The 25268-nt window shown below is 40.9% G+C and overlaps 1 protein-coding gene across 2 annotated transcripts in view; it reads right to left on the bottom strand.

The window, feature by feature from the left end:
* ABLIM1 (actin binding LIM protein 1) overlaps positions 1–25268 on the bottom strand; it is a 191017-nt gene that overhangs the window by 141544 nt on the left and 24205 nt on the right. The window contains exon 1 of one of the 2 annotated variants that reach the window (XM_074545275.1): positions 1059–7697. The exons of the other annotated variant lie outside the window; for it this stretch is intronic. Within the exon in view, the coding sequence (XP_074401376.1) occupies positions 1059–1098 (40 nt within the window). The 5' untranslated portion in view covers positions 1099–7697. Of the gene's footprint in view, positions 1–1058; positions 7698–25268 lie in introns of those variants that run through there. 2 annotated transcript variants of the gene reach the window in all.

The raw sequence follows: 25268 nt of genomic DNA on the forward strand, positions 1-25268 counted from the left end.
AGGGTTTGTTTATCCGTCCAAGCATAGCAGAGAAAGCAGCTACCCACACTTGAGTTCCCAAGAAAGCAAAATATATCTTTTTATACTTATGCCTCTTCCTCCTCCTTTATCTAAGACTGTGGTATAAAAAAAAGAGGAATATTTACTAAGCAAACTAAGATTTGCATGCCTCTTGGATGCAGGGAGCATTCACTCTGTAGCGCTCACCACCAAAACTGTGCTGAATGTGCTTTAGGTGAGTCTCAGCTCGCTGCAGGCTGGCACCCAGTGCTGCAGAGTCATCCCTGTGCCAGGCAAAGGCAGCTGAACACACCTGCAAGAGGCACTGAACTCACAGCCACCCTCCTGCCTGCTGTGCAGGGACAGCAGCACTGACAGGTGGCTGCAGCACAGACAAGAACTTGCAGGTGCGCTCAGCCAGCAACACACAGATTGCACAAGGCTTCCTGAGGTTAAACACCAAAGGAATCTGCCCTCAAAAGCACCTCAAAAGCACCTAGCACTGACACGTTATCAGCTTTTCTTTCAAAGCATCAATTAGCAATACTCTGAACTCCTATGCCACCTGCCACTACAGAACTCTAAAAGCTCTTCTTGCAGAACTCACCCCACAGCACCAGCATGCTGTCATCATCTTCAGCTAGAAAGTGGTAAACTTCAAAAGGCAGCAATGAATTATCTCTTACAAAAACACACAGGGAATCAGAGCTGGATAAAAAGCCTGTTTAATTCCACTGACTTGTGCTCTGCTCTCTCAGCTCAGATATCCATTCCAGAGGAGCAGCACATGGGTACATGCACACACTGTTCAGCCAAGTAACAAAGTCCACTGTTCATAAAGCACACCAGGCTGGGGAGGTGTTTAACTCTTAAACAAGTAAAGAAAAACAAACCTAAATAAAGAAATTGCTTTTCTTATCAGAAAGATCCCAATTTCAGTCCAACAGAAGTTGCTCAGCCTGATTTCCCTCTGTAAATCCAAGAACCAATGTCCTGTAGATGGCTTAACCTGTCATTTATCATTAGAGATTTACACAGAGCAATAGCCCAGGACAAACCTTTGCCGTTTGCAGAGCTCTGGTGTATTTCCAGTTCCATTTGTGCTCTCAGGCAGTGGTTCCTGCACCCCAAAAGCCACAGCCTCCCAGAGAATGGATGGCAAGCAGGAGGAACAAGTGAGAGCCTCCAGAAGTGGCTCCACTCTATGGCTCCACTCCTACTATTTCCTGGGTTGAACAGAAAGGGAGTGGCCCAAGCAGAATAGGTGTGTCTGTGTTCCCAAACAGTTTAAAGGAAGAGTGAGTATTTTCCTCTAGATATTATTCCATTACTAATCAAGACCTTGGTGAGCTGTCTTTCAAACAATGACATGCCTTAATGATCTGACCATCTCAGATCAGCTGATATTATTGATAACTTTCTTTTCCATACAGAAGGATCCTAACCAGCAGCCTTAAAGGTTGACTGCAACTAGAGGTGATTTTGTCCTGAGACTGTTTTCTGTCTGTTTTACTCTGCATCTCACCTCCACTCCACTGCTGCTGTTTTATGGCTGTACTGCACCTAAACAAAGGAGGAAGAGCCTGTCAAAGAAACACTTTTATCCATTTTCAACACACTTAGAACAGGGAAAACCGAAGTCCCAGGCATCTTCCCTCTGTTCCCACAAGACCCCTCCCAGCAGAGGCAATTAGGCTGACTGTAAGTGCAGACTTCCAGGCATTTCCTTCTACGCAGTTGCACATACCCAGAGACAAACTGTTCCTGGAGCAGCTGAATTAATGAATCTTTTTGTTCTGATTGATTTGCGTCCAACATCCTCAGCACCATCGGGTTTGCCCTACCTCCTTGCAACATCCTCTTGGCAGTACCATCCCCAGAATTACTTCCAGTTCCTTTCCATTTGTCTGCTTTCCCAGTTCCTTTCCATGTCCATTAAATCATCCCCAGAACCCTTAAGCTGTCTCCTTTAGCTGCTTCAGATTCTTGCTGAATTTCTGCTCTCACCTCCTGAGCTGCACATTCTCCTTTTTCTCCTCTGTACCCATACTAATGGTGAGAACCTTCGAGTTCTGTTCCCCTGGAGGAAGGAGAGGAGGAAGACTGAAAGAGAAGTTGTTTAACCCTCATCCTAGGAAATTTGACTGAAAAGCAGCCAAGCACAAGGTGCAGAAACTGACAACTTGCAACCTGAAGCCCTCTCTAGAACACACTTTTTCTCCTCTGTACATTATTATGGACTGAGAGATGCTGCTGAAAAAATAATCCCATTTTATCACTGAGATTTCACTTCAGATGACAAAAAAAATTACCACTTCTCCTCTAAACATGAATAAAAAGATGCCAGAAACATATAAAAACTTTTGGCTTCTTGGTTGGAAACTGCTAAATATGACCAAATTTTGGCCAAGTACTTTTATTCCCTCCTTCAAACGCGAAATCCCGAATTTCCTGGACTCCTGACTTCATTTTTCCCACAATGAATTGTCATCTCAGCCAGCTTGTTAAAAATACAGTCATTCAGATGCTCAGACATATGTAAACACAGACACAGAACCTGGTCTCTCTACCTTTATTCTCAGCCTGACATTGTTCTCCTGTGGTTTTATAAATTTTATTTGCTGCCAAATTAAGTGGAGACCAGGACAGGGTGTTTACTCCATTTGGACTTTAACATGCCTGGCTAAAAATTAATAGCTCATCAGAAACACTGCTTTCTTTCCATCCCCATTCTTCTTTTTAATAATCAAAGCACTCCACACTTTAATTACCATTACTAATCCTCTGACGTGGTAAGCAGACACAATTATTCTTGTTCTACAGAAAAAACATTAAAGTACTATATTCCCAGGAGCGTTGACCACTAGAATTTATTTATTTTATTTGTTCTGCTCCTAGATACAACTGCATGTTGTGTTTCTGTCCCAGATAAAATGGTGAAAAGGAGCTCCATGGGCTCAGAAGTAAGGAGACAAGTTTCTCAAGTTCACCAGTGTGGTTTCTTTTGTTAATACATTTATGGGTTTTTTTTTAGGTGAAGAGGTGAAAAGGGAAGATGAGAATGATTCAATACACATCTCCATTTTGTACAAGTCATCACACTCTCAGTAACTGGCTATTATTAGTACCTACAACATTAGACATTATTTTCAAGATAGGTATAAATGCAAGTCATCCATTTGGCTGTTTATGTACAAAACATCACCTCTGTAATACACATGTTTGCATTTTCACTTTCATTTACGTTCAGTTAACCAATCATACCTTGCAGCTTTGTACACCTCCATCACTTCTCCTTGCTCAAGTTCTGAGTCCCAGCTCAGGACCTTCTGTTTCCTAAAGCTGAAGGTCCAGTCTCCAGGAATTTCAGAGTATTTGAAATCTGCCAATGCTGCCATAAACACTGTATGTTGTTCTCATGAAAAAAAAGCCACGTAAATCTTGCCAAGTGACAAGACTTGGAAATACTGCAGTCTATTATGCTCAGCAGAGATGTTTTTGTTGGCTATTAAAGCTCAGCTGAGACTTTCTGGCTGTTGGTTCTCCAGCAATTTCACTGGATTAAGCTTATTCCATCCTACACAGTTCTCAGGCTTATTGTAATTCCTACAAAGCGATTGAAATAATCAATCCCTGTGCTGCAAGGGATACACTGAACAACACTGTCGCCAGAAAAGCAAAAACACAACAGTGTTCTCCACAACTCCATCACACAAACCAACAATCTGACTGACATTTCTTGAATTTGAAAGTTCATTTGTACAATTTTCCTTTTTTAATCACCCTTTTTTCTCCCTGCAGTCTTCACATAACCCAAACAGAAGCTCCCACATTCATAAGCTACCTACTAGCAGGGTGGTAACTTGCTAGTAGGTAGTTCATGACTAAACCTACTACTCAAGAATTTTATCAGCCACTTCAGAAAACCACAGATCCATGAATCAGCACATCTCACAACACCCAGTAGGAAACAGGCAAGGCATCACAGTTTTTCCTTCAAGTTTCAAAAGAATTTCTTCCTAGATGAATCTGGACCATCTTAGTTCAGCCTGCTCCCGGGAAGATTTTATCCCTGTTGAGATATTCTTTACATACTACAGATGAGGAAAACACTGGGCAAACTGAGTGATCTTTCCAGGACAACAAATCTCTATGTCCAGCTTAGAAATTGAATCAAGGTCTCCTGAATCCCAACCCAAAGGTCTAGCCATCACATTTCCTGTTTAAAGAAAATTATTTGTTAAAAAAAAAACAAAAACAAGAAAGAAAAAAACCCTCAAAGGCTTTAAAAGATATCAATAAGCTCTTACCAAAGGAAATGAACTTACCCTTTTCCCTCATAATTGATCTTCTTATGTGTTCTCCCTTCAAGTCCCTTATGATGGAAAATGCCCCTGCACAGTCCCTGTGGGTGCCACAGCCTTTTCACCAGAGCTGGCTCATAAGGGACACGGCCACAACCAACACATCACAGCAGCAAAATTACAAGCAGACTCTTCCTCACTATTTCAGCAAACAATTTTCCTCACAATACAGGCTGACACTCCTGATTGCTGGTAATTCTTTTCATTTACAGTTCCCAGGGGTGATTTCTCCAGATTTTTTGCCCCGTTCTTTGAAATTATTACATCGGTTTCACTGTCTCTGCCTTGCAGCAGAAACAAATTTACAGTAACTTCCTCAGAGCTGGCACACAGCAATTATTTTCAAGTGTAACTGCTTAGAACAAACATTATGCCATGTCTCCTGTGCTCCAGAAAAACGAAACTTTACACACATACAAAGTGTAGCCAAGCAAACACTCCTTTCTTGTGCATTTCTAATTGCATCCTAATTATAGCATTTTACATGCATTTATGTACCTTTCATCCTAGGGTATCCCAGAGCATTTTGTAAACTGTCACAGGGTTTTAAAAGGAAGCCTGTATTAACCCAGAGCTACTCATAGCAGACATCTCCAGAATGCAGTGCAGCAGCCTGTAGATAAATTCATTATGAGAGAGATTTGGGCCAAGGGCACAACACTGAACCTCTGTAGTTAGGGAAAGACCCTCCCTGCCCCTTCAGCCATCATTTGAAATTCTTGCATATCCATTTCATTTGATGGTCTCAGTGTTTTAGAAACATTAATTAACTTGTACAGTATTTTAATTAGTTAAGGCATAAACAAAGATCTAAAACCTCCAACAGGAAGTGCTTAAGGGAAAAAGCTTTAGAACCAGAGCAAATACTCAGAGATCCTTCTAGATTCTCTCTCACATTGCAGCAAAATGCTGATTTAGCTTTAGACTGCCTCCAGATCAGAGTTTAATAGCTACTAATGCACCCATTTTCCATGGTTTTTTTCTAATTCCTTTTGGAATACATCCCTGCTTTTTATTAATCTACACTCCGAAGTAGTGAGCTCCATCCAGTGCTGCAAGAAGAAATGCTTCCAAAGGAGCTTTTGTCCTGATTTGATTAGGTTGAGGCCAAAATACTCATATCCTCGGGGAAAAGAAGAAAAAAAATTCTTTACACAATTCTTGTGCACAAAGATTCTACAATATTTTATCGTGTCCCTCAACACCACTCAGTTTTACAGGTAAACAAACACAGGAGCTAATTTTTTCCAGCAAAATAATCTGAAACAAGGCTTCACATCTGCATGAATACAAGCTGTTTATTTTTAGATGCCTAATTTTAGGCAGCTCGTTTTAAAAATTCCACCCATACAGACGCCAAGTTATTTTCCGAGGTCACACATTGAGGCAGCGACAGCCCCGATGAAAAAGCCCAGGCATCCTTGTCCTCACAATCATTATCAGAAAGCAAAGAGAAGGGGTAAAATGCACACTCCCCAACATATCCACGCAGGAAGGAAGGAGACTGAGTCAATTCTACTGGGATTTCAATCTGTGCTTGTTGGAAATACAGATATTCCAGTTGGGATGCACCGAGCTTTAAACAGTTTCTAGATTAAAATGGCAGCCTCTCATTACACTTCATTTCAAGATTTACTTAACAATTTGCAATTCCCTAAGCTAAGCTAAGCCTTTGTAAAGCCACAAAAACATGTAACCTCCCTCTGCTTTTCCAGGATCCAAGGTAGCTTGGAAACTTGCTGATACTGATTGCTTTCCCCTGACTTGGCTTTAATTCAGGCGCCAGGCAACGGATCACAAATGGATAACATGAAGATAAAATATTTGGCATACAATTGACTGTCACACGCTTTCTGTTGCCAAGAAACAAAACAGGATGTATTAGAATTATCTCATTAATTAACTTTTCTGTAATTCTGCTTTTTATTGGCATCTTGTTGGTTAAGCAAATGGTTTTTCCTGCAGAAGGAAAGTGTGCTAAGCCTAAACAGGTACTTTTAATACATCACAGGCTGGCATTTAACAGATCTTTACATTAAATAACTTTGGGCCAGATTCTCTTCTAGTTACAGTTGGTTTTTCTTCCTGATACTAAAAAAAACCCTTCTTTCTTTTTGAAAGAGATTATTGGAGAGATCAGTTTACATCAGCTGACAATTTGAATACTAATTTTCTGCCATCTCTTTTCCTTCAGCTTCAGGGAGCTACTAAATTATTTACTACAGGACTGAAATAATGATTTGTTGTTTCATTAGTTGCTTTTAAGAAGTTCAGTGCAGAGTTTTTCTCAATGCTCCTAATTTTGATACAAGTTAGTTGCAACTGTGATCCACTTGCCAAACAATTCTCCTGGAAAGGAAAAATATCCAGATTCTGTCAGTGGCAGAATAACGTTTACATCCTTAATTTTTTTCCAAGGAGGACTCAACCTTTCAAGAAGTCAGCTAAGACCTAAATGAAAGGCCTGGCTGAGGGATTAATTCACAATGAGTAATAGCTGTAATGATTGTCAGACAACAAAAAAATTGGTCTTCATTACATTAATGTAATTGGTCTTCATTACATTAATAAAGCCCAGGTCTGTAAGCACTGCCCATGAAAAAAGCTTAGTGATGCTCCCTCAGGTATTTTGAACAAGTGAATATTTGCTACAGCAAGTTAAACCAGACCAGAAATGCTGAAGACTACTTTCAGTGTACACCTCCATGAGCAAAACAGCATTGTTTTGATAAAGAAGCTGGTTTAAACAGTGCCTCCACTGTTTTCTTTAATGTCAGTGAAAACTTTTCTTATGCCCTGAATATTGTTCAGAGTGAGGCAGGGTTTTGTTTATGCTCTGCCAAGAGATGAAGAAAAACAGGGAAGTAAACCAAATTTTCTCTGGAAACCCTGCATGCAAATGCAGATGTTTCTAGCCCACAGCATAAACAGCGACAGGCAAAAGTCAATATTGCAAATGTTCTTCTCCAGCCTTAACAAAAGCAGCATTATGTGTGTCAGGATTTTTAGTACAACACATCACACAGAGCTGTCAGCTCAGGAGCTCCTCAGGCTGTGACACACCAGGATGTGAACAATATTCAGGGTTAGGGGATCCTGAGCCTGTGTCCATCCTCAGCACTCAGCCACAGTGGGAGTCCTTAAAATGGAAGTTTGTGTAATTTAACAGTGTCTCTGTGACATTACATCCTTTGCAAGAATGGAAGGAGAATGCTAATGTCATCTCTGAAGAGCTCACTGTTCTTTTGTGTAAGAAATTGAGGTGTGCGACTGAGAGGAGAAGTATATACCCAGAGGGAAGGAATGGATGCAACTTCCCAATGTGTCACATAAATAAATAAAAATAATACATAAATAAATTTTAAAAATATATAAAAATAAATGCAGTCACAGGCTATAACACCCCGCAGCTTCCTGCAGAACTGATGGAGTTCCAGCTTAACTTGACCAGGGCTCTGTGAGAAGTTCGGTAGCAAGGTGGGAAATGGGCTCTTCTCTCAGGTAACTGATAACAGGAAATGGCCTCAAGTTGTACCAGGAAGGTTCCAACTGGATGTCAGGAAATGTTCCCCACTGACAGGGCTGTCCAGCACAAGGAAAGGGTGGAGTCACCAGCCCTGAAGGTGTTTAACAGATCTGCAGATGTGGCACTTGGGGACATGGTTTAGTTGTGCCACTGCTGGGTGAACACATGGACATAGTGATTTTAAATGTCCTTTCCATTCTCTGATTTATGTAACATTTACAAGTTCCATGGGGTAGGGATTAACTTTCCTTTAGCTCCTATACTAAATTCATTTATGGGATGCTCATAAACTTCTCTTGTCACAACTTCACCCATTATTAAAAATGGCCCTTTTTTCTTCCTTCAAAAATATCATAAACTTTCTGATGCATGTCCTGACAGGTACATTTCTCTTTGACTGAACTGAAGCAACACATCCCTGTTTAGAGACCTACCCAGCACCATCCTGTCATCAAACAAGGCATCAGCATTCTTCTCTCATTCACACCCCAGTAAACTCCAACTGTACAGCAAAATCCTTCTTTTTAGTCCCCAAGCACACAAAGGTCTCATTTTAGGTAAAACTGAATTTCAACCGATTTCTAGAATCCTCAAGACAGTTTTTGTTTGGTTTGATGTATCTGATGGGAATATTAAAAATGAGAACAAATGAACAGTGTGGCCCAACAAAAAAAGAAATTGTCTTCTCAATAACTTAGAACTGCTCAGATAAATCACAAATATATCTAAAAACCAAGGCTCAAAAATCTGCTAGAAGGGAAATATCTCAAGCAGTTACAGGTTTTTATAGTCCTACATTTGCTTTAAGTATTAGGCACTGTTGATAGATAAGCATATTGGAAGAATTCAAATGATGCTTTATAGCTCTTTTTTCTTCTTTGCTGCAAGGCAATTTTTTATCTCAGCCTGTTGGCTTATATTAAAAATTCTTTCATTAAATTTTTATCACCTCTGGTATTTCTACATATGAGATGGGACTCTAGACTAAGGAATTTATTTCTTATCACTGGGATTAAAGCAAGGTGATACAGAAACCTAAACAAAGGAGTTTTTTACAACCATAAATTAAACATGTCTCATTAACAGAGTCACTATATCATATCAGGATGTTAACCAGTAGTGAATTTGAGTAAATAATGTTGGGAGGTGGTGTTGTTTGGGTTTTTTGTGGTTTTTTTTTTTTTTTTGGTTGGTTTTTTTGTTGTTATTGTTGTTGTTTTTCTTATTTTGCTAAGGTAAGCTGAGAAAACTGAAAGTGTTAATGTAACAGACCTCAGGAGCAACTGCACTCAGTTATTTAAAATTGATACCAGGATTAAAATTGATAGAGGTTGTTAAGGCAGAAGAAAGGAAGATTATTCTTCTTTTAATTCACATTCACATGCTTTTATACCTGCATGTTTTCTTTAGAAGTGGGACAATGGCAGCTGCTTCTAGTTAAAACACACGAGGGACACCTCACAGAATCAGTGCTTCTATTTATTTATTTATCACCTGTGTTCCAAAGGACAGAAAATGAGGACCATGTCTGCTGTGACCTGCCATATCTAAGTGGCAGTTCCACATTGCTATTCCTCATATTCCTCATTGCTGTTCCTGTTACTCAGTGCCCCATGCATTATAAACCACACCCAGAGCACAGAGCTCCTCTGAGTGCAACTCCTCGTTCCATTCTGCCCAAATTTTCTGCTACAGCAAGCAGAAATCTGCCAAGGACTTACACACAGGACAAGAGACCAAAAATATTGAAATTCAAATGGACCATCACTTATTTGTCAGGTCATTCACCACAAGGAGAACAAAGTTTAAAAGGAAGAGCCCTGACAAGCCAGAGCAGTGCTTGGGGGATGGAGGAGGAGATCACTGCTTACGTGAATGCTGGAGCTCCTCTGATGTCAGATCCTACCTCATGGCCAGGGCTTGCTTTTACAAGCACTGTCACTTACGATATGAGTAAGGATGATAAGATTGCAGCCTAAAAAAAGCACAGCCTGTGCCTACTGAGTGCAGATCACAGTGTGCAGGTCAAATTGCTGAAGGGCAGGAGCCCCTACATTCAGCAGTCTATGGCCACCAGATTTCCAGAGCCTTAAAAGAAAATCACAGAGCAAATCCAGCTGGAAGAGAGGGACCTCTGGAAGTCTCTAGCTCAAGCTTCTGCCCAAAGCAGGGCTAGGTCCAAAACCTGATCAATTGCTCACGGCCTTTTTCCATCAATGTCTGAAAATGTTAGAGACTGCACAACTTTTCTGGGTAATCTTATCAAGGGTTTGCACATGGTGAAAAAAGATTTCCTTTTATTTAGTTGGACTTTCTCTTGGTGCATTTTGTAACTGTTGTTTTCTGCCCTTCCACTATGCATCAAGGAGAATGTGGGAAGGGGTTTATACAGAAAACATGGATCCCCTCAGGTACTTGAAACCAATTGTACCTGCCCTTAGCATTCTGTTCCCCAGGCACAGACAAAGCCAGTGCCTTCAGCTTTCCCATATAGATCCCAAGCTCCAGATCCCTAATCAGCACTCTGCTGCAGTTGCTCATTTGTCAGCTTTTTTTTTTTTTTTTTTTTTTGCACAGGAGGGTGAGTGTAAAACTGGAAAAAAATTGGAAACTGTTCCAGAGGAAGCCCTCAGTGCTGAACATAGAGGAGCAATCACTTCCCCTATCTGCCAGCTAAGTTCTGCCAAATCTTGTAAATCTTACTCTGCTCTGCAGCAAGCTCTCAGTGGCACCAGGACACATTGCTGACTCACGTTTCTGCCCCTCAGGACCTTTTTCTGCAGAGATGCCACCTGGCCAGCTACTCCCAGAATGGCAACCCCATCAATGTGCAAGCCTGCCACAGCCTTTGCCATCACACAATCCTTGCTGGCCCATTCTTCCAGAATGCTCAAGTCCCTCTGAATGGCAGCCTTGTCCTCCCTGCAGTGCCCTGGCTGTTTCTCCCACCCTGATGTCACATGTGAACGTGCTGAGGGACATTCTGCCCCACCACTGAGGTCACTGATGGAGATGTTGGACAGAGCAGCTCCAGCATCAAGCCCCGATCAAGCACTGCTTGTCACTGGCTGTCAGCAGGACACGGATACTTCAGGCCTGAAGGTCTAGCCAGCTTTCCACAAAATTTTCCGTCCACCCATCCGGCCCACGATCCCCAGTTTGACTGCAATTATGCTATGTGGAATTGATCTCTTTGCACAGTGTCTGGGAGAACAGTGAGTGCACTTCTCAAAGCTGCACCCCTGCTACACACCAAAGTCCAGACAGACATGGAAACAATCAGTGCTTGTGTCACCAGCTGAGAATTCCTCCCTTTCCCCTGTGGCACTACAATACCTTGTTCCTTCTGTCCATCTTTTTCCTATTATATTCACAGAAGGGATACCAGCAAGGCCTTTTAACACCTCGTTCTCCTGTTATTAATTAATCTGCTCTCCTGCAAAGAACAGAAGCAGCTAAGATGTGGTCTGTTTCTTCTATTTAAAAGATGGGCTGATACAGCCAGCCATCCATCCCAGATGAATCAGAAGGCAATTCTAGCCTTCAGCCACTGAGAACACTTGGAACAATTTTAAGAACAAAAATTAATACAAGCAAATGAAATTAAGATGGCATTTAACTGAGCATTTAGTCAGCAGTTTATGCACACTGGTGACACCCACACACCAATTCTACTAATTTTTATCATAAGTTCCATATCCACTCCATGACAAATTGAAAGTGAAAAAAACCCCACCCAACAAATAGCTGGCCTTTCAGCAGGCTGGCTTTGTGCACCAAAGGGATCAGAAGCTGCACTCAAGGTCAGCTGTGCTGCCAATGCAGGCAGCCCAAAACAAATTCCACCTGGTGTACCTGTCTGCCATCAGCGATGGGAAAGGCTGAATAACACATTCCTTAAAGACACCTGCAATGGAAACATAAATCTTTTGTTCCACTCTGAGCAACTGAGCTTTTTATGCAGACACCTTTATGTAGATCACATATTCCTGGAAGCTCAGTTTCCAGATAACTTCATTACAGTGTCACTAAGTTTTCCAGCTCAGAATTATTTTCAGCTTCAGATCAAATGCTATTTTTAAACTTAAACCCTGGAAAGAAAATTGTCCTGGTGGTGTCTGGACTAAATTTATGATTAGTATTATTTTTCCATCAATCTAAAATATTAAAATAATAAGGAACTATGGTGTTATCCACCAATGGGGAAAAAAACCTGAAGAAACCAAAACCTTTAAATGCCATATAGTCCACATTTAAGAGAGGTGATTTTGTACTAAGGATATGAGACTTTATTTTCCTCATCTCTAGGCCACCCATAACTTATTCCAAGAGGGATCAGAATATGTTATAGAACTGTCTTTTAAAATCTCCCTCTAATCTGGCCATACCAAATCCCCCCTGCCCACCCCCCCTTTTCCAGTCATCTGCCTCTGCAAGCACAGACATAATCTTTGCTGTGACCGTAAATTAATTTGAAAAGCAGGAATTCCTGGAATTCTATAATGAAATTCCCATTTTCCAAAAAGTCACATTTAGAAAATTTGAGAGTACAAGCACTTTCCAAACTAAACAAATGAGCTGGGTCATCACAGAAGTCATTCTTATTGTTCTTCAATTATAGCCATGTAAGAAAACCAAAAATCTAATCCTGGAAATAATCAGCAGTACCTCCAGCCTAATATGCATTTTACAGTGTCAGAAATTAAAAACACTGAAACACTGCTCTACTGTGAAAATGATGTTACTTTTTGGTTATGATACATCAAAATCGGGAGAAGAAATAGCCTAAGTATTTCTGTCCCATTGAAGTTGCTTAAAATATAAAAAACTTCTAGCATGTAATGCAATTAAAGCAGATGATAAATCCTGACTCTCTAGAAGGCACTGCTCCCACTCAATTCTGCCACAGCAGAGCACATGATCCTTTCCAACACAAACACACACACCCAAATGTGAAGGCATCTTCTCATAAATTTAAATACACATTATGAATAAAACTACCGTAAGGCAAGCTGACAGGAGACAAGTTGGGAATACCTTGGAAATATTTTAAATAGCTCCAGTGCCTTGGAGAGGTAATTAACTGTCCTGTCCTGAACTAACTAATACAGAAGCTGAAATGCATATTTCAGAGCTGCCTGCAGTGAAACTCCTATTTGCAGCTCAGAAGAAGGAAGTTCTATTTAAAGAAAAATCTACTTGAGGGGAGGATGGCTCCAAATCTTTCCTTAATTGAATTCTCACTTAAACTCCTTGTGTAAGTGCCATTACCCAGTGGAACAGCGAGGTCTGTGCAGACAAACACACACAGAGTGACAGACAAACACACACAGACTGACAAACAAACTGGCATTGTTGCCTGCCCAAGTGACCTCCAGGTTCTGTCCCTGGGGTTGGACACAGCACCGTGTTCCCTGAGCGTGGCATCTATTCCAGAACTGGGGACAATGCCTCTGCCTTTCCAACACTGAGGTCTGTGTGCCCTCAGAGCAGCCTGAGAGCCACCTCCAAAGCCCAGCCATGCTCCAGGAGAGCTCTGGGAAGAGAGACAGGGACAGGGACAGGGCTGGCACAGGGAGAGTGCTGACAGCCAGCCAGCACAGCCTGCCCCAGCTCCTGCTCCTGCTCCTGGACAGCATCCACACAGCCTTAGCCTGGGCTGCCCATGGCTCCACAAGCCAGGCATAAGGTATCAGAGCCCTGGATGGCTTGGTGGTGCCTCTGACAGCCCTTTAGTTGTGACCCTGGTGTGCCATCTCCTCGCAGCAGAGCTCTCAGATCCATGGCAGTGCTATTGTGGAAATTATTCAATAGCAAGGGACTCAGACTCTTGGGAAGTCAGTGCACTTAGCAACAGACAGGACAGAAAATTTAAAAAAAAAATCACCTTTGCATATTCCTCAGAACTACCCCATAAAAGCAGAGGCCTTTTCCAGGCAGCTCCAAGCTCAAAAGAGATCTCCTGTGTTGTTGAATTAGTGCCCATGACCAGCACAAACCTTTAAAAATATCCTATGACAGGGCTCTGAATTTTAAGAGATGTTCAAACATTCTTCTTCAACGAGCAGAGAAAGGAGCCTGTCAGAATATTCTCAATTTTCCATGTGGCAGAGTGGCACAGGCACAACATAAGATATTCAAGCTGTAATTTAGAGAGCAAACATAACAAATAGCTCAGAGCAGTTCCCATGCACCCATCCTTTCCTCTTTTTTACAGCCTTCTTGAATTTAGAAGGGAGATTGAGCTTTTTTAAAACAATCTTGGCTGAGTCACTAATAAGAACAACAGCAACAACAAAAAATTACACGCTGGGACTAACTGGCAATATCTGGCAGTAGAGGAGGCCCTGGAGGCACAGAGCCAGACAGCTGGAGCTCACTGGCCAGGTGGTGCATTTGTTCCTTGGGGAACCTGGCATTAGTCTCACCCAGCAGCTGAACCACAGAATAATTCTGGCTTAAGTGTTGGAGAAAGTGTTTAAAGACTTGCTCTCTCAGCTGTGGGTGAAGGTGGCAAACATCAGAGCCAGGGTAAAGCAAATGTAAATTACTGCACTGGGAGTAGGAGGTAGGCAAAATGTACCAGATTTAGAATGAGGGCTTAGTCCCTGATGCAGGCTTGAGGCAAGGGTTTCCCACACAGGAGAAGCCTGGACACTGGGGACATGGCCCACTGGGATACTGCAGTGGATCCTCTCTACAATTACCTGCTGTGGCACTGAGGATGTAGATAGGCAGAATTATTTTTGAATGCTGGCAGTCTTTGCACACAGACTATAATGGGTTTTCTGCCTGCAGACATTTTAGAAAAGTGGTTCAAATTAACATCTGAAATGGATTACAGAAACTACTTCAAAGCCTTTTGTGGACACTCTCATTCATAAGTAACAGTGACCTTTATCAATTTCAGTTAGCTCATTACAAGGATAAATTAGGATCAGTCAGAGCCCCTTTAACTCTGAATTCACTTCTTTATTTAATTTGGATCAATTGTTCCTATGTCTCTCCATCAGACCATGTCAAACTATGAGGCTGGAGAACAAATGGAAAGAAACAAATATTCCTGTAATATCTTCCTGGTCCTTACACTAAGCCCAGTCACACAACATGTTCTCATGTCAGGCTGTAACATTCTTGCTTCTAACACCAAAGCAACTGTGGCTGTAAAACTCACTGTTTTGGATAAAGGGAAAGTATCCTAGTAATATTTGAAAGTGATACAGAGACACTGTATTGCCTGGACCACTTGCATTGTTTCATTCATATATTTCAGCTTCTTCTCCAGGTCGGTAACATCCACAAAATTCTGAGCACATTTAACTCGCCCAGAAGGTCTCAGACCATTAACAGGAGTAGTGAACAACTGGTAAATCTGTCATATTTAAAATCCTTCTGTCATCTCACTTCACTATTCCCTAAATCCCATAACGAGAGCTGGTTCTGTGTTGGTAACTATACAGATGCACACGGCACAGCACAGCCAGGTACCACCTGCAATTACAGCATTACAGAAAAGTGTGGTATTTCCCACAAATATTTGGCAACAAAAGCCTTGTGTACTCCAGAAAAGCAGCCCTTGGAATAGCTAGGGGCAGCCTTTCTCCCACCCCCAGCCCCCTGGAAAGGCTGGGTTCTGGCTGGAGGTCAGCGAGGATCAAGGCACACAGGGTGTCAGGGGTGACAGGGTCCTGTTCCCTCACATCAGAAGCAGCAGAAGCAAATGCTGCATCTCAGCTCCTCCCCAAGTGCAGGCTGTGCACAGAGACTGCTGAAGGAGCTCAAAGCAATGAACCCAAACACCCTGCATGCTATACAAGTCCTCAGAGCTGGAAACAGGCTCAAGGATCTGGTAGCAGTCGCTGAGCACTGAGGGTTTTCCTCATAACCAGAGTTGCCAGCTGCCTCACTTGTGGACAGGAATAACTTGTTTTGACAGATTTACTGCTCTTGCCATTTCCCCCCAAACCTTTAATGAAGTTTTTATGAACCATTTCCTTCAAACACCCTTTCACGAGTTGACAATGCAAGGAAGTTACATTTGCAGAGTGGAACAAAGTCAAACAGACAGATGGGAGGCAAAACAAGCTGAGAAGAAACTCACGCTGCTTGCAAAGCATCTTCCTAATATTTTCCACAACAAGCTGCAAGCAGTATCCCCCACTTTCTCAAATGTCACGTTTTCCCTAAGATCATGATTTTTAAGTCACCTTCTACTCTCTTACAGCATTACTAAAAGAATATAATTAGTCAGATAACCTTTTTGCCTAATTGGAGGAGTAGCTTTGTTATATGTGGCAAGAATCTGTATTTATTGCTCATGTACCTAAAGTGATGAGCAGTGGAGGAACTGAGCACTGATCCAGCTGGTGTGACGTTGGCTTCCTAAGGAAAATCAGCCCAGTGCCTGTGTGTTAACTGAAGGCTTAGCCAGTTACTTTGAAATTCAGATGAGTGCAAACCTTTGGGACTCCAGACTGAGCTGTGCTGTCAGTGAAACCTGGAGCAGCACAAACTGAGGTGAGTTTGTCCTTGTGTTGTCGCCTATTTCACTTACCAAGGGTTTGCGAAGTGCAGGCACAAGGAGGGTGTGTGATGGGAGAGGCTCACCACGATTCTCTCTCCTTGTCTTTAGCATTGCTCACTGGGTGCTGCTGTGGAAGTGCCAACATTACCAACACATAGCCATGAGCAGAAAGGCAGCAGGAGTGAAGCAGGGAAGAGCAAGAAGGAGGTGGTAACAAAGTGCCTGCAGTGGCATCCAAGATGTCAGAGCTCAAATCCAACCTGTGTCAGAATTCTTGTGGAATCTTGCGCACATTTTAACATTTTATCATGCACACCATGATAAAATGTTAAAATGAACGTACACTGGTTGTTTCTACTTGCCTTGGGTCTAACACTAAGACTAACAAAAACCTATAAATACTTAAAGTACTTTGCCTTCTTTAATTGTAGGTTGCCTGAAAGTTCTTATGTAACACTTGTGCCGGAGATGAAGAGAAACAGACCAGACTTTATGCTGCCTTACAGAATGTGTGCCAGCCATCCACACTGTCCTCTGACTTGTACATAGAGCACCATCTGTCCCAAAGAATTCAAAGAACTCTACAACTTTTAGTGCACTATAAAGTAGGCTGACACAAAGTCCTGATACACAGAACTCCCACTTTGGTGAGCAAGAGTTGTTTCACATCCAGAGGACCTGCTGGATAGGACTTGACAATGCAGTGTTGCTTGGGGGTAAATCCAGACCCTGGGGGCACAGCAGATTGCCTGAAGCCTGTGAACTTCAGCCTGTGATTAAAGTAATAATTTTTAACTGTGAACAACTTTTTCACTTTGTTTTAATGTCCATCTACATTTTGTAATAGAATGAAAAGAGATCCAATATTGACTTTCAGAAACATGTGGGTACCCCTATCCTCTTCAAGACAAACAAAACCTGAAGACTTCCCAGGGAGGAAAAGCAGAGATGAAGAGATGTGAGAACAAAGGCAACCTGTCACTTTGCTGAGTGTTCTACTTGCAAGTCCACAGCCTAATGAAGACAGGCTCAAGGAAGGCAGCCCTGTATGTGATGGCTTCTACCAGTAAAACTGTAACAAAACAACAGGAAACAAACTGGTGAATGCTGTAAGCAAACTGTAGCACTCAAGACTAGAAGCTGTCAATTACATGGGATACAACTTCTTGCAATGCTGAGACAAGTGGAAAGTACCATAATTAAGTAACCAGACCCTGTTATCTGTATTAAGTAACTTAGATACATCTAAAAATAATCAAGCAGTTAAATGTGGATGAGGAAAACAAGTAACAACTACAACATTAAAATCTCTGAAATGGTTTCAGGAATTTCAATGCAGTCAGAATCTTGATTTCACGTGGTATCAAGCAGCACCTTCAAAAGGAGCTCACTGCTACACTGCAAAGTATCAATGACAAATATGCAATGTCAATAGGCCAAGAATCTGTCATATTCTTCCCTCACAGAAATTCCCTGATGAAAGCTAAAAACAAAATGCTCAAACTAATATATTCTGTGTAATGGAATGAATTTTCTCTCTTCCTTTCCCTATCACCTCTGTTTATTCCTGTTTCTGCCTTGTCCCTGGGCAGGCAAACACTTGTTACAAGTGCTGCCTCCAGACTGACTGGCTTTGTGCACCAGTACTTGGCAGTGACTTTCTTCTCTTGAAAAGACTAAACAAGGAAGGAAAGAAGCAAGCCTGAGGAACATAAAATGCTAATTGTCATGATGGGGTCTCAAGAGAAAACAGAAAGTTTTACTTTCTTCTGCTCTGTTGCATCAGTAATTTGTTAGAAGTCTGAATCTCTAAAAGCTCTTCTAAGCCCTGCTGCTTCTGCCAGTTTCAAAGTCAAACTCGTTTGTACTCATTGTTTTCACTGGAAAAAAGGGAGGAGGTGGGGTTCATCTGCATTAATGAAAATACATGTGACAGTGCTCCTCCTCTCACCTTATCAGCACTCAGCAAGTATTCAGGTAAAGCTGATAAGGAACACTGCTCACAGGTACAGATTCATCTTAGGATATTTCTGAGAGACAGTTTCACTTCAGTAGGAATTATTCAGGTAAAAAAAGGCTGACAAGTCCGGGTACATAGTCCATACTTTTTAGAAGTATTTGATTTAAACTACTTTTTCTGTAAATGAATCTTTATATGGGACTGGATGAGAAGTGCGCCTAGGAAGCTCACCAAATAAAGCACCATACTCACATTTCTGAGGCTGTTCCTGATACTGCCTAAAACAGACAATGCAGTGTGGTAAAGGAACAAAACAGGGATGGCAAGAGACATGGGAAACAGAATTACCAATGAAATAACTGAATCTCTTGCTTTATCTGATTAAGATGTGTGTAACCTCTCAAAAATCAAATTCTATCTAAAATTTGCACCCCAAAAAAACGACAGTACTTGAATTTACTAGGTACCTTAAAGAAATTAGCCAAATATTTTTCAAGGTTGTTTTTTTTTTTTTTTTAATGAACAGAAGAGACCTACCCTCATCATTCTGTTCTTGTTAAATCAACACTCAAGATAAAATCCTTACACATGGACAGAAAAACAATTTGAGAGTATTTACTTAAACACTTTAGTACTCCATCCTTTTCATTAGTACCATGCCACTCTACTCCCTTAAAACTTCATATAGTGCTGTCACTGAAGAATCCAATTACCAGAGTACCCAAATTTGTTTAAAAACCAGATTTCAGTAGTAAAATCTAAATCCCAAGAAATACTCTAAATCTTTGGAGAAAATATTATCCATGTTGTCCCAGGTCCATGCTGTATTATCATTATACACATATCAGAGCTACATTACTTGATGGCAGCTACATGATTCAGTAGCAATGGATTAAAGCAAGTTGCATTTCTTCTAATTAAAAAACACCATTTTTAAAATTAGAGGGGTCAGAGTCATCAACAATGGCAAGTCAGTGGCTCCAAATGTAAGAAAAGTGATGCTAACATCCATCTAATCCTCCTCCCTCATACAGGCATCCTGGGAACTCTGTGGGGCAACAGCAAGGGAATTGTAACAGCAAAAAGTGAAGTCTTGTAAATCAGGCATTAAACTTGCACATCTTCACTCATCAGGTGAATGTTCCAGACAAGAGAAAATAACATTAGGCACAACACACAAAGCCTCATAAGGAATATCTGTCCAATTTAACCAGACAGCTGAGGGCATGGGAATACTCCTAAATCCTTCTGGTTTTTTGTTCCTTAGCTGACCCCATCAATTTTCCTGGTATTCCTATAGAAATTGTAAGGTTTTACCTTGTCTTCTTCTGTCAATTTTTAAAACTTAATTGTATAGGAAAATGTAGATGTCTACTCTTTCTGTTTGATTTTTAAATGGCAGTAACACTTTATCGCTTTCCAAACAAAAAGAAAATTATCAAACACATCATTTTTGTAACTCTCAAGCTTTTGAAATTTGAAAATGGAAAAAGATTTGTTGAAGTAAATCTTTAAAAAATACTGCATGAAGATTATTCTCCTTTAAATAAGCAAATGGGTTTTTTGTTTATATAGGATATGGAGTCCATGCTGTAAAGAATCCAGAGAAGTCTGGGCCGCTTTCATGTGTGACTTTGATGATTGCTCAGAAGCATAAAATAAAGAGGGTATAAGAAAGGTTTAAAACAAAAAAAAACTTTCAAAAGATAAAATATATTCCTAATGTCAGTCTCACCTACCACCTAACCATGCAGCCTCTGTACAGTCTGCCTTTTGCCAAATCCCTTTTATAACTAGTAAAGGAAATGCTCTTCATTTGCATGCAGCTGCAAAATAATAAAGGTAAGCTTCTTACACTCATTTGAATATGAAATATAACACAATGGTTTAGGAAAAAAAAGTCTTTATTTTTAAAAATAGTAAGACATAAGATATTATTGATTACTTAATGTACTGCATAGTTTAGAGAACAATTGCAGCTACTTGTAATGAGGTTTTTCTACCATGTCCCAGGTCTCATGAAGCTTCTCTGCAAAGTGAGAAGCAAACTGCCATGAGAAGAAACAGATGCAAATGGCAGATGTAATGTTTATACTCCTCCACCCCAATGAATCCCAGAGAGCATTGCAAACTTCACTAATTATTTGCAAAGTGTCCCAAATCTCACAAATATTTTGCTAGCAGTGAAGTCATCTTTCGGCAAAGATGCTACTGCTGCTACTACAGGCAGCTCTCCCTGGGCTAGAACAGTATGGCAAGCTAACTGCACTTACAGTTTATGTACATGTAAATAAGCAAACAAAAAAATCAACCAGAACACTGGACAGTGTTTAGGGAGGAGGATTGAAAAGGATATATAAATAGTTCTGCATCAGAAATAGTCCAGAAAAAAACACTCTTCTCCCTTCTATCAGACAAAGGTCAATATCAGGTTATGGAAAATGCATGCTCATTTTACATGCCTGTAATCTGAGGCCCTTAGATAAATAGTAATAAATTATAATTATAAAATAATATTTATTAAGTTCCAGTAGTTAAAATTAGTTTGAAAGTCAAAAGTAAGTCAACATTGTTGACATTGTTGCTTGTTCACTTCTTGTATTGGCAGCATCAATTATTTGGTACAGACATCATATATACAGATCAATAATTAAAGCAGGTTTCCAAAATTGTTTCACACAAGGGAATTCCATGAAGATTTAACCTCTAGAAAAACATATAAGTAAATGAAACGCACTTTGCATTTCCCTCTTCTCTGCTCACAGTTCATCTTCATGACATATGGCAGCTCAGAACCCTACATGGAAAACTTTTAGATGCCAAAGAACAGAGGCAATACAAGTTAAAGGTCTCACATAGCCCAAAACACACTTTTTCCAGAGCACCAAAACAGAAATGAGAGACAGGAGGGGTCTGAAGAATTTACCAACTGCCAAGACAACACTTCATCCCTCCAGCCAGTGCCCTGTGCATCCCAAATCTGGGCCGTTTCTGGAGCATCCCCCTGGCAGCCCCTGCACCCGGGGCAGTGGCAGCTGCCTGTGCCCTGCTGGGCAGCCACAGCATGTTCACCCCTCAGGGCCTCATGCCAGGGATGCCACGTTCATGCCCACCCACATGTGCACATGTGCAGGACATGTCTGTGCTCTGCAAACACAATTATCTTTTCCACAGGCTGGGGGTGAATGGACTTGGAAGGTGGTAATAAAATGAATTCCTTTGGAGTTCCCCAGAACTACTGACTGAGCAAAGTGTTGTAGAGATTATTAACATGCTTGCCATCATCTGCTTTTACAACATACCACAGGGGGTTTGTTGGTTTTTTTGGTTTTTTTTTTTTTTTTTTTGTCAAGACTTCCACAAGATATAGTTTATTTTAGTGAATTTAGAGGGTAGCCAAATGAGAGGATTATAGGGCACCTACTAGTGAACTGGATTTCTGTTCAGAATGCACACCTGTGAAAAGTGTAAGATATCTTAAAAGATGTGTTATAAGGCAAAAATTGTGACATCCAAACCATATATACCAATTTGGTCTTGGGGGAACAATAAAAGAAGAAAAATGCTATTTTATAAACGTAAGTACAGTTTTCTAATTTCACTAAAACTAAGAATTTGGATTCCTTGTACTTTGGATTAGTGTCATGGACTCATTTTCTTCCTTCATTTCATTAATTTCATCAAAAGTCTGTGGCAAGGATTTTAAAAGTCTAACCAAGCACTCTTATTTTCCCTTGTACAGGTTTCCCATTACTGGTATTTAACTGAGCACCTTGATATTTCTAAGAAGAAAAAAGTAGATGTTTCTTATCTATCTCATCTATACCATGTATAATTTTAGCAACTGATATGACACAGAAAGAGGATGAAGAATGGTGCCTCAGACAATAATCCCAGGGGGTTTAATCCTTCATCATGGCTTTCCAGCATAGATCATGTTAGCCTCTCTTTTCTGAACTCTGGTTTGAGTCAAAGGAATTGGAACTGCAAAATATTCCAGAAAAACATATACGACTGACCAACAGAAAAGAACAGTATTTTTCATATTACATATTCCCTGTTTTCTTTCCCCTGGCACTCTGGTCCTTCTAAGCAGCCTAAAAAGCAAGGACCTAAAAAGCAAGGACTTGAAAGATATTAATCTGAACACAGAGTATTCATGATGAATATTTAAGAGAAAAAAAGAATCCTAGTTTTCATATTTTCAGCTTCTGCTGTACCACCCAGGCAATAGTAAACTATTTCTAGTAACAGCTGCTAAGAACTTTGAAGAGTATTTTTAGGATGTAACCAAGCTCAGGGTATTTTTAATCTATGATTATACATTGTCTAAGTCAGATCAGCATCAGTTAGGAGGTTTAGCCAGACTATGTTCTTGTTTTTATACCCTCATATAACCTGAGATTACTTCAAACCAAATCTTTATGACAGGCCTCTTAAGAAAGTGTATAACAGAGAAAATTAAGAAGTCCTGCAATTTTTTGGGCAGGGAACACCTTCATGAGAGTTTAATCTCTTTTACACTGCAACAATAACAGTAACTCAATGGTAACTTCAGATAGACAGACTGATGTTTTCCTAACTTCCATAAATCCTAACACTGCTATTTTAGCCATACTGGAAAAATTCATTAGTTTTACAAGGCTATGTCAAATTTTCTCCAGTGCAGCATGAGATGAGAATGTGGTCTGATGAAAAATGCAGAATTCTGCAGCTTTCACGAGGGAGCACTAGGTGTTTTCTCACTGGCTTATTTCCTCACTCTTTCCAAACACCAAGCAGCTGAGATGACAGGATAATGCAGATTCAGTCTTCTGCTTGTATTTCCAGATTGTGCTAAAGATAAGAGACAATTTTACAATTATTTTTTTTCTTACAGTTGGGATTCTGAGAGAGCCTCTCACAGAAATGAAGAGGTAGGAGGTACTATCTTTGTGAGAAAGGCAGCCCAGCTTTGCACTGAGTAGTAAGGGTATCTTTTCCACCTCCACATTAGTTACTTTTCACTTTGCGCAGTATTATGTAACATATTGCTGTGAAACTGTCTTGCAGTTTAAATTTCCCTACCCAAAACAAAAAGGGACCTGCTCCCTTACTGCCACTGAAATTGTGCACTGGTAGGAAAATAGAACAAATCAGTTGGAGGTTTCCAGACTGCACTGCTGCGAGGAATGAAAGAACAATTTACTGTTAAATGGCTGCACGACAGAGCAAAGGGACACCAACCCTGCCAGAGTGTTTAACCAAACCAAGAGATCCAAAAAATACTGCTTGCTTGTCTCCTGTTAACACAGAACTGAGGGCACAGGAAGAAGGATCTCAGCAGGCCACCGACTCACACTGACAACAGGAAAAGCAATATAAGTGATTCTAACCAGCTCTCTCACACTGTTCTCCACCACAAGCATAAAACAGGATGCACTTGGATCCATAAAACCCTGTAACTGTTATAAATTATTTATTGAAAATCTGATTTTTTTTTATCTTCTGCTTTTATTACACCAAAGTATAGTAACAGGAAAAAGTAAATATAACAGGGAAAAAAACTACCACTATAGCAACAGAGACACAAGTACTTCAAGACCTTCCTCATCCTATTGCTTCAATATGACACTATCTGCTATCTCAGAACAATTTCAGCAGAGGAAACCCTAACTCAGTGGGCAAAGAACAGGGAAGTCCAGCAAAGTGTGAGTGTTTATTTTCCACTGCAGCTTCCTTACTCTCTCCCCTGGAATCAAGAGCACTTTCAGAACAGAGGGAAGGGTGAGGGCACCAGCCCAGCCAGGCAGACACTCACCCCTGACACCTTGGTGTTAACTGGGAAGAAACACAGATGCTGTAGAAAATTACTGCTGTCCTGGGACACCAACCCCCTTCACCAAGGGAAAGGAGAAGGGATAGAAAGCGTTGGGAGAGTCAAAGAAAAGCACAATGCTGGAAAAATAGCTGGGATGTGCATTCCACACTCCAGGACTAAACTGAAATTCTGAAAAACTGTGCAGAAATCTGAAAGAACCTAAAGTTCTTGCTTATATCTAGCACACTGGGAAATAAAATCAGCCTATTGCTAGAAGAACTGACTTGCCTGTTTCTTTTACAGGTGAAGCCTGTAATTCCAGAGTCATCAGCTGGAAGAACAGAGGTGCTCAAAGGAGCTCACACAGGGCAATTAAAATCCTGTCATGTCTGGAGTCAAAAAAGACCAAAGCTCACCTGCTCCAGGGCTAGGCCACTCGTAGATACAGCTCCAAGAGACTTCAGAAACTGAATCACAGACATCAAGCTCCTCTGGAAGCAAGAATGTCTGACAGTGGCCATAAGTGACTTCACCTTTCTATCATTCAAACCCATTTTATAGCTAGGAATGAAGAAGTAGCAGGAGTTTGAGGATGGCTACTGCCAATCAAATGTGTATCTCCAAACAGAGCAGAAAACACATTCACTCTTACCAAGGGGTGCACTGATTACACACAAGAACAGCATGAAAGCAGAGTGATTAAATTGGGTGGAAAAACAACCATAGGGCCGCAACTATTGAGTGACACAACTTCAAATGTGGTCAACTACTACTCAGAGATGTCCAGAGCTCCAAAAGACTTGCAGACTGGCACAGAGGAGGCTGAGGTTCAATGCAGAAGCTGCAGTGGGGGCAGACTCTACATCCACCAGGGAAACTCTTGCCCCAAATGACTGTTCAGAGCAGCCAGAGAGAAACAGCAAAGGGCTCAGAAAGTTTGGTACAACACTCTGAGAGGTCTGCAGTGTGTGCAGTCTTGTAGCCACATGATCACTTCAATTGTCACTGACACCCAGTGCAGAACATACAGGCAATGCAGGAAAAGATTTGAGCAGGATACAGCTACAAAATGGGAAATTCCCACTAAAGGAGGG

This window comes from Zonotrichia albicollis, chromosome 7, assembly GCF_047830755.1.
Source record: "Zonotrichia albicollis isolate bZonAlb1 chromosome 7, bZonAlb1.hap1, whole genome shotgun sequence".
Lineage (NCBI taxonomy): Eukaryota > Metazoa > Chordata > Aves > Passeriformes > Passerellidae > Zonotrichia > Zonotrichia albicollis.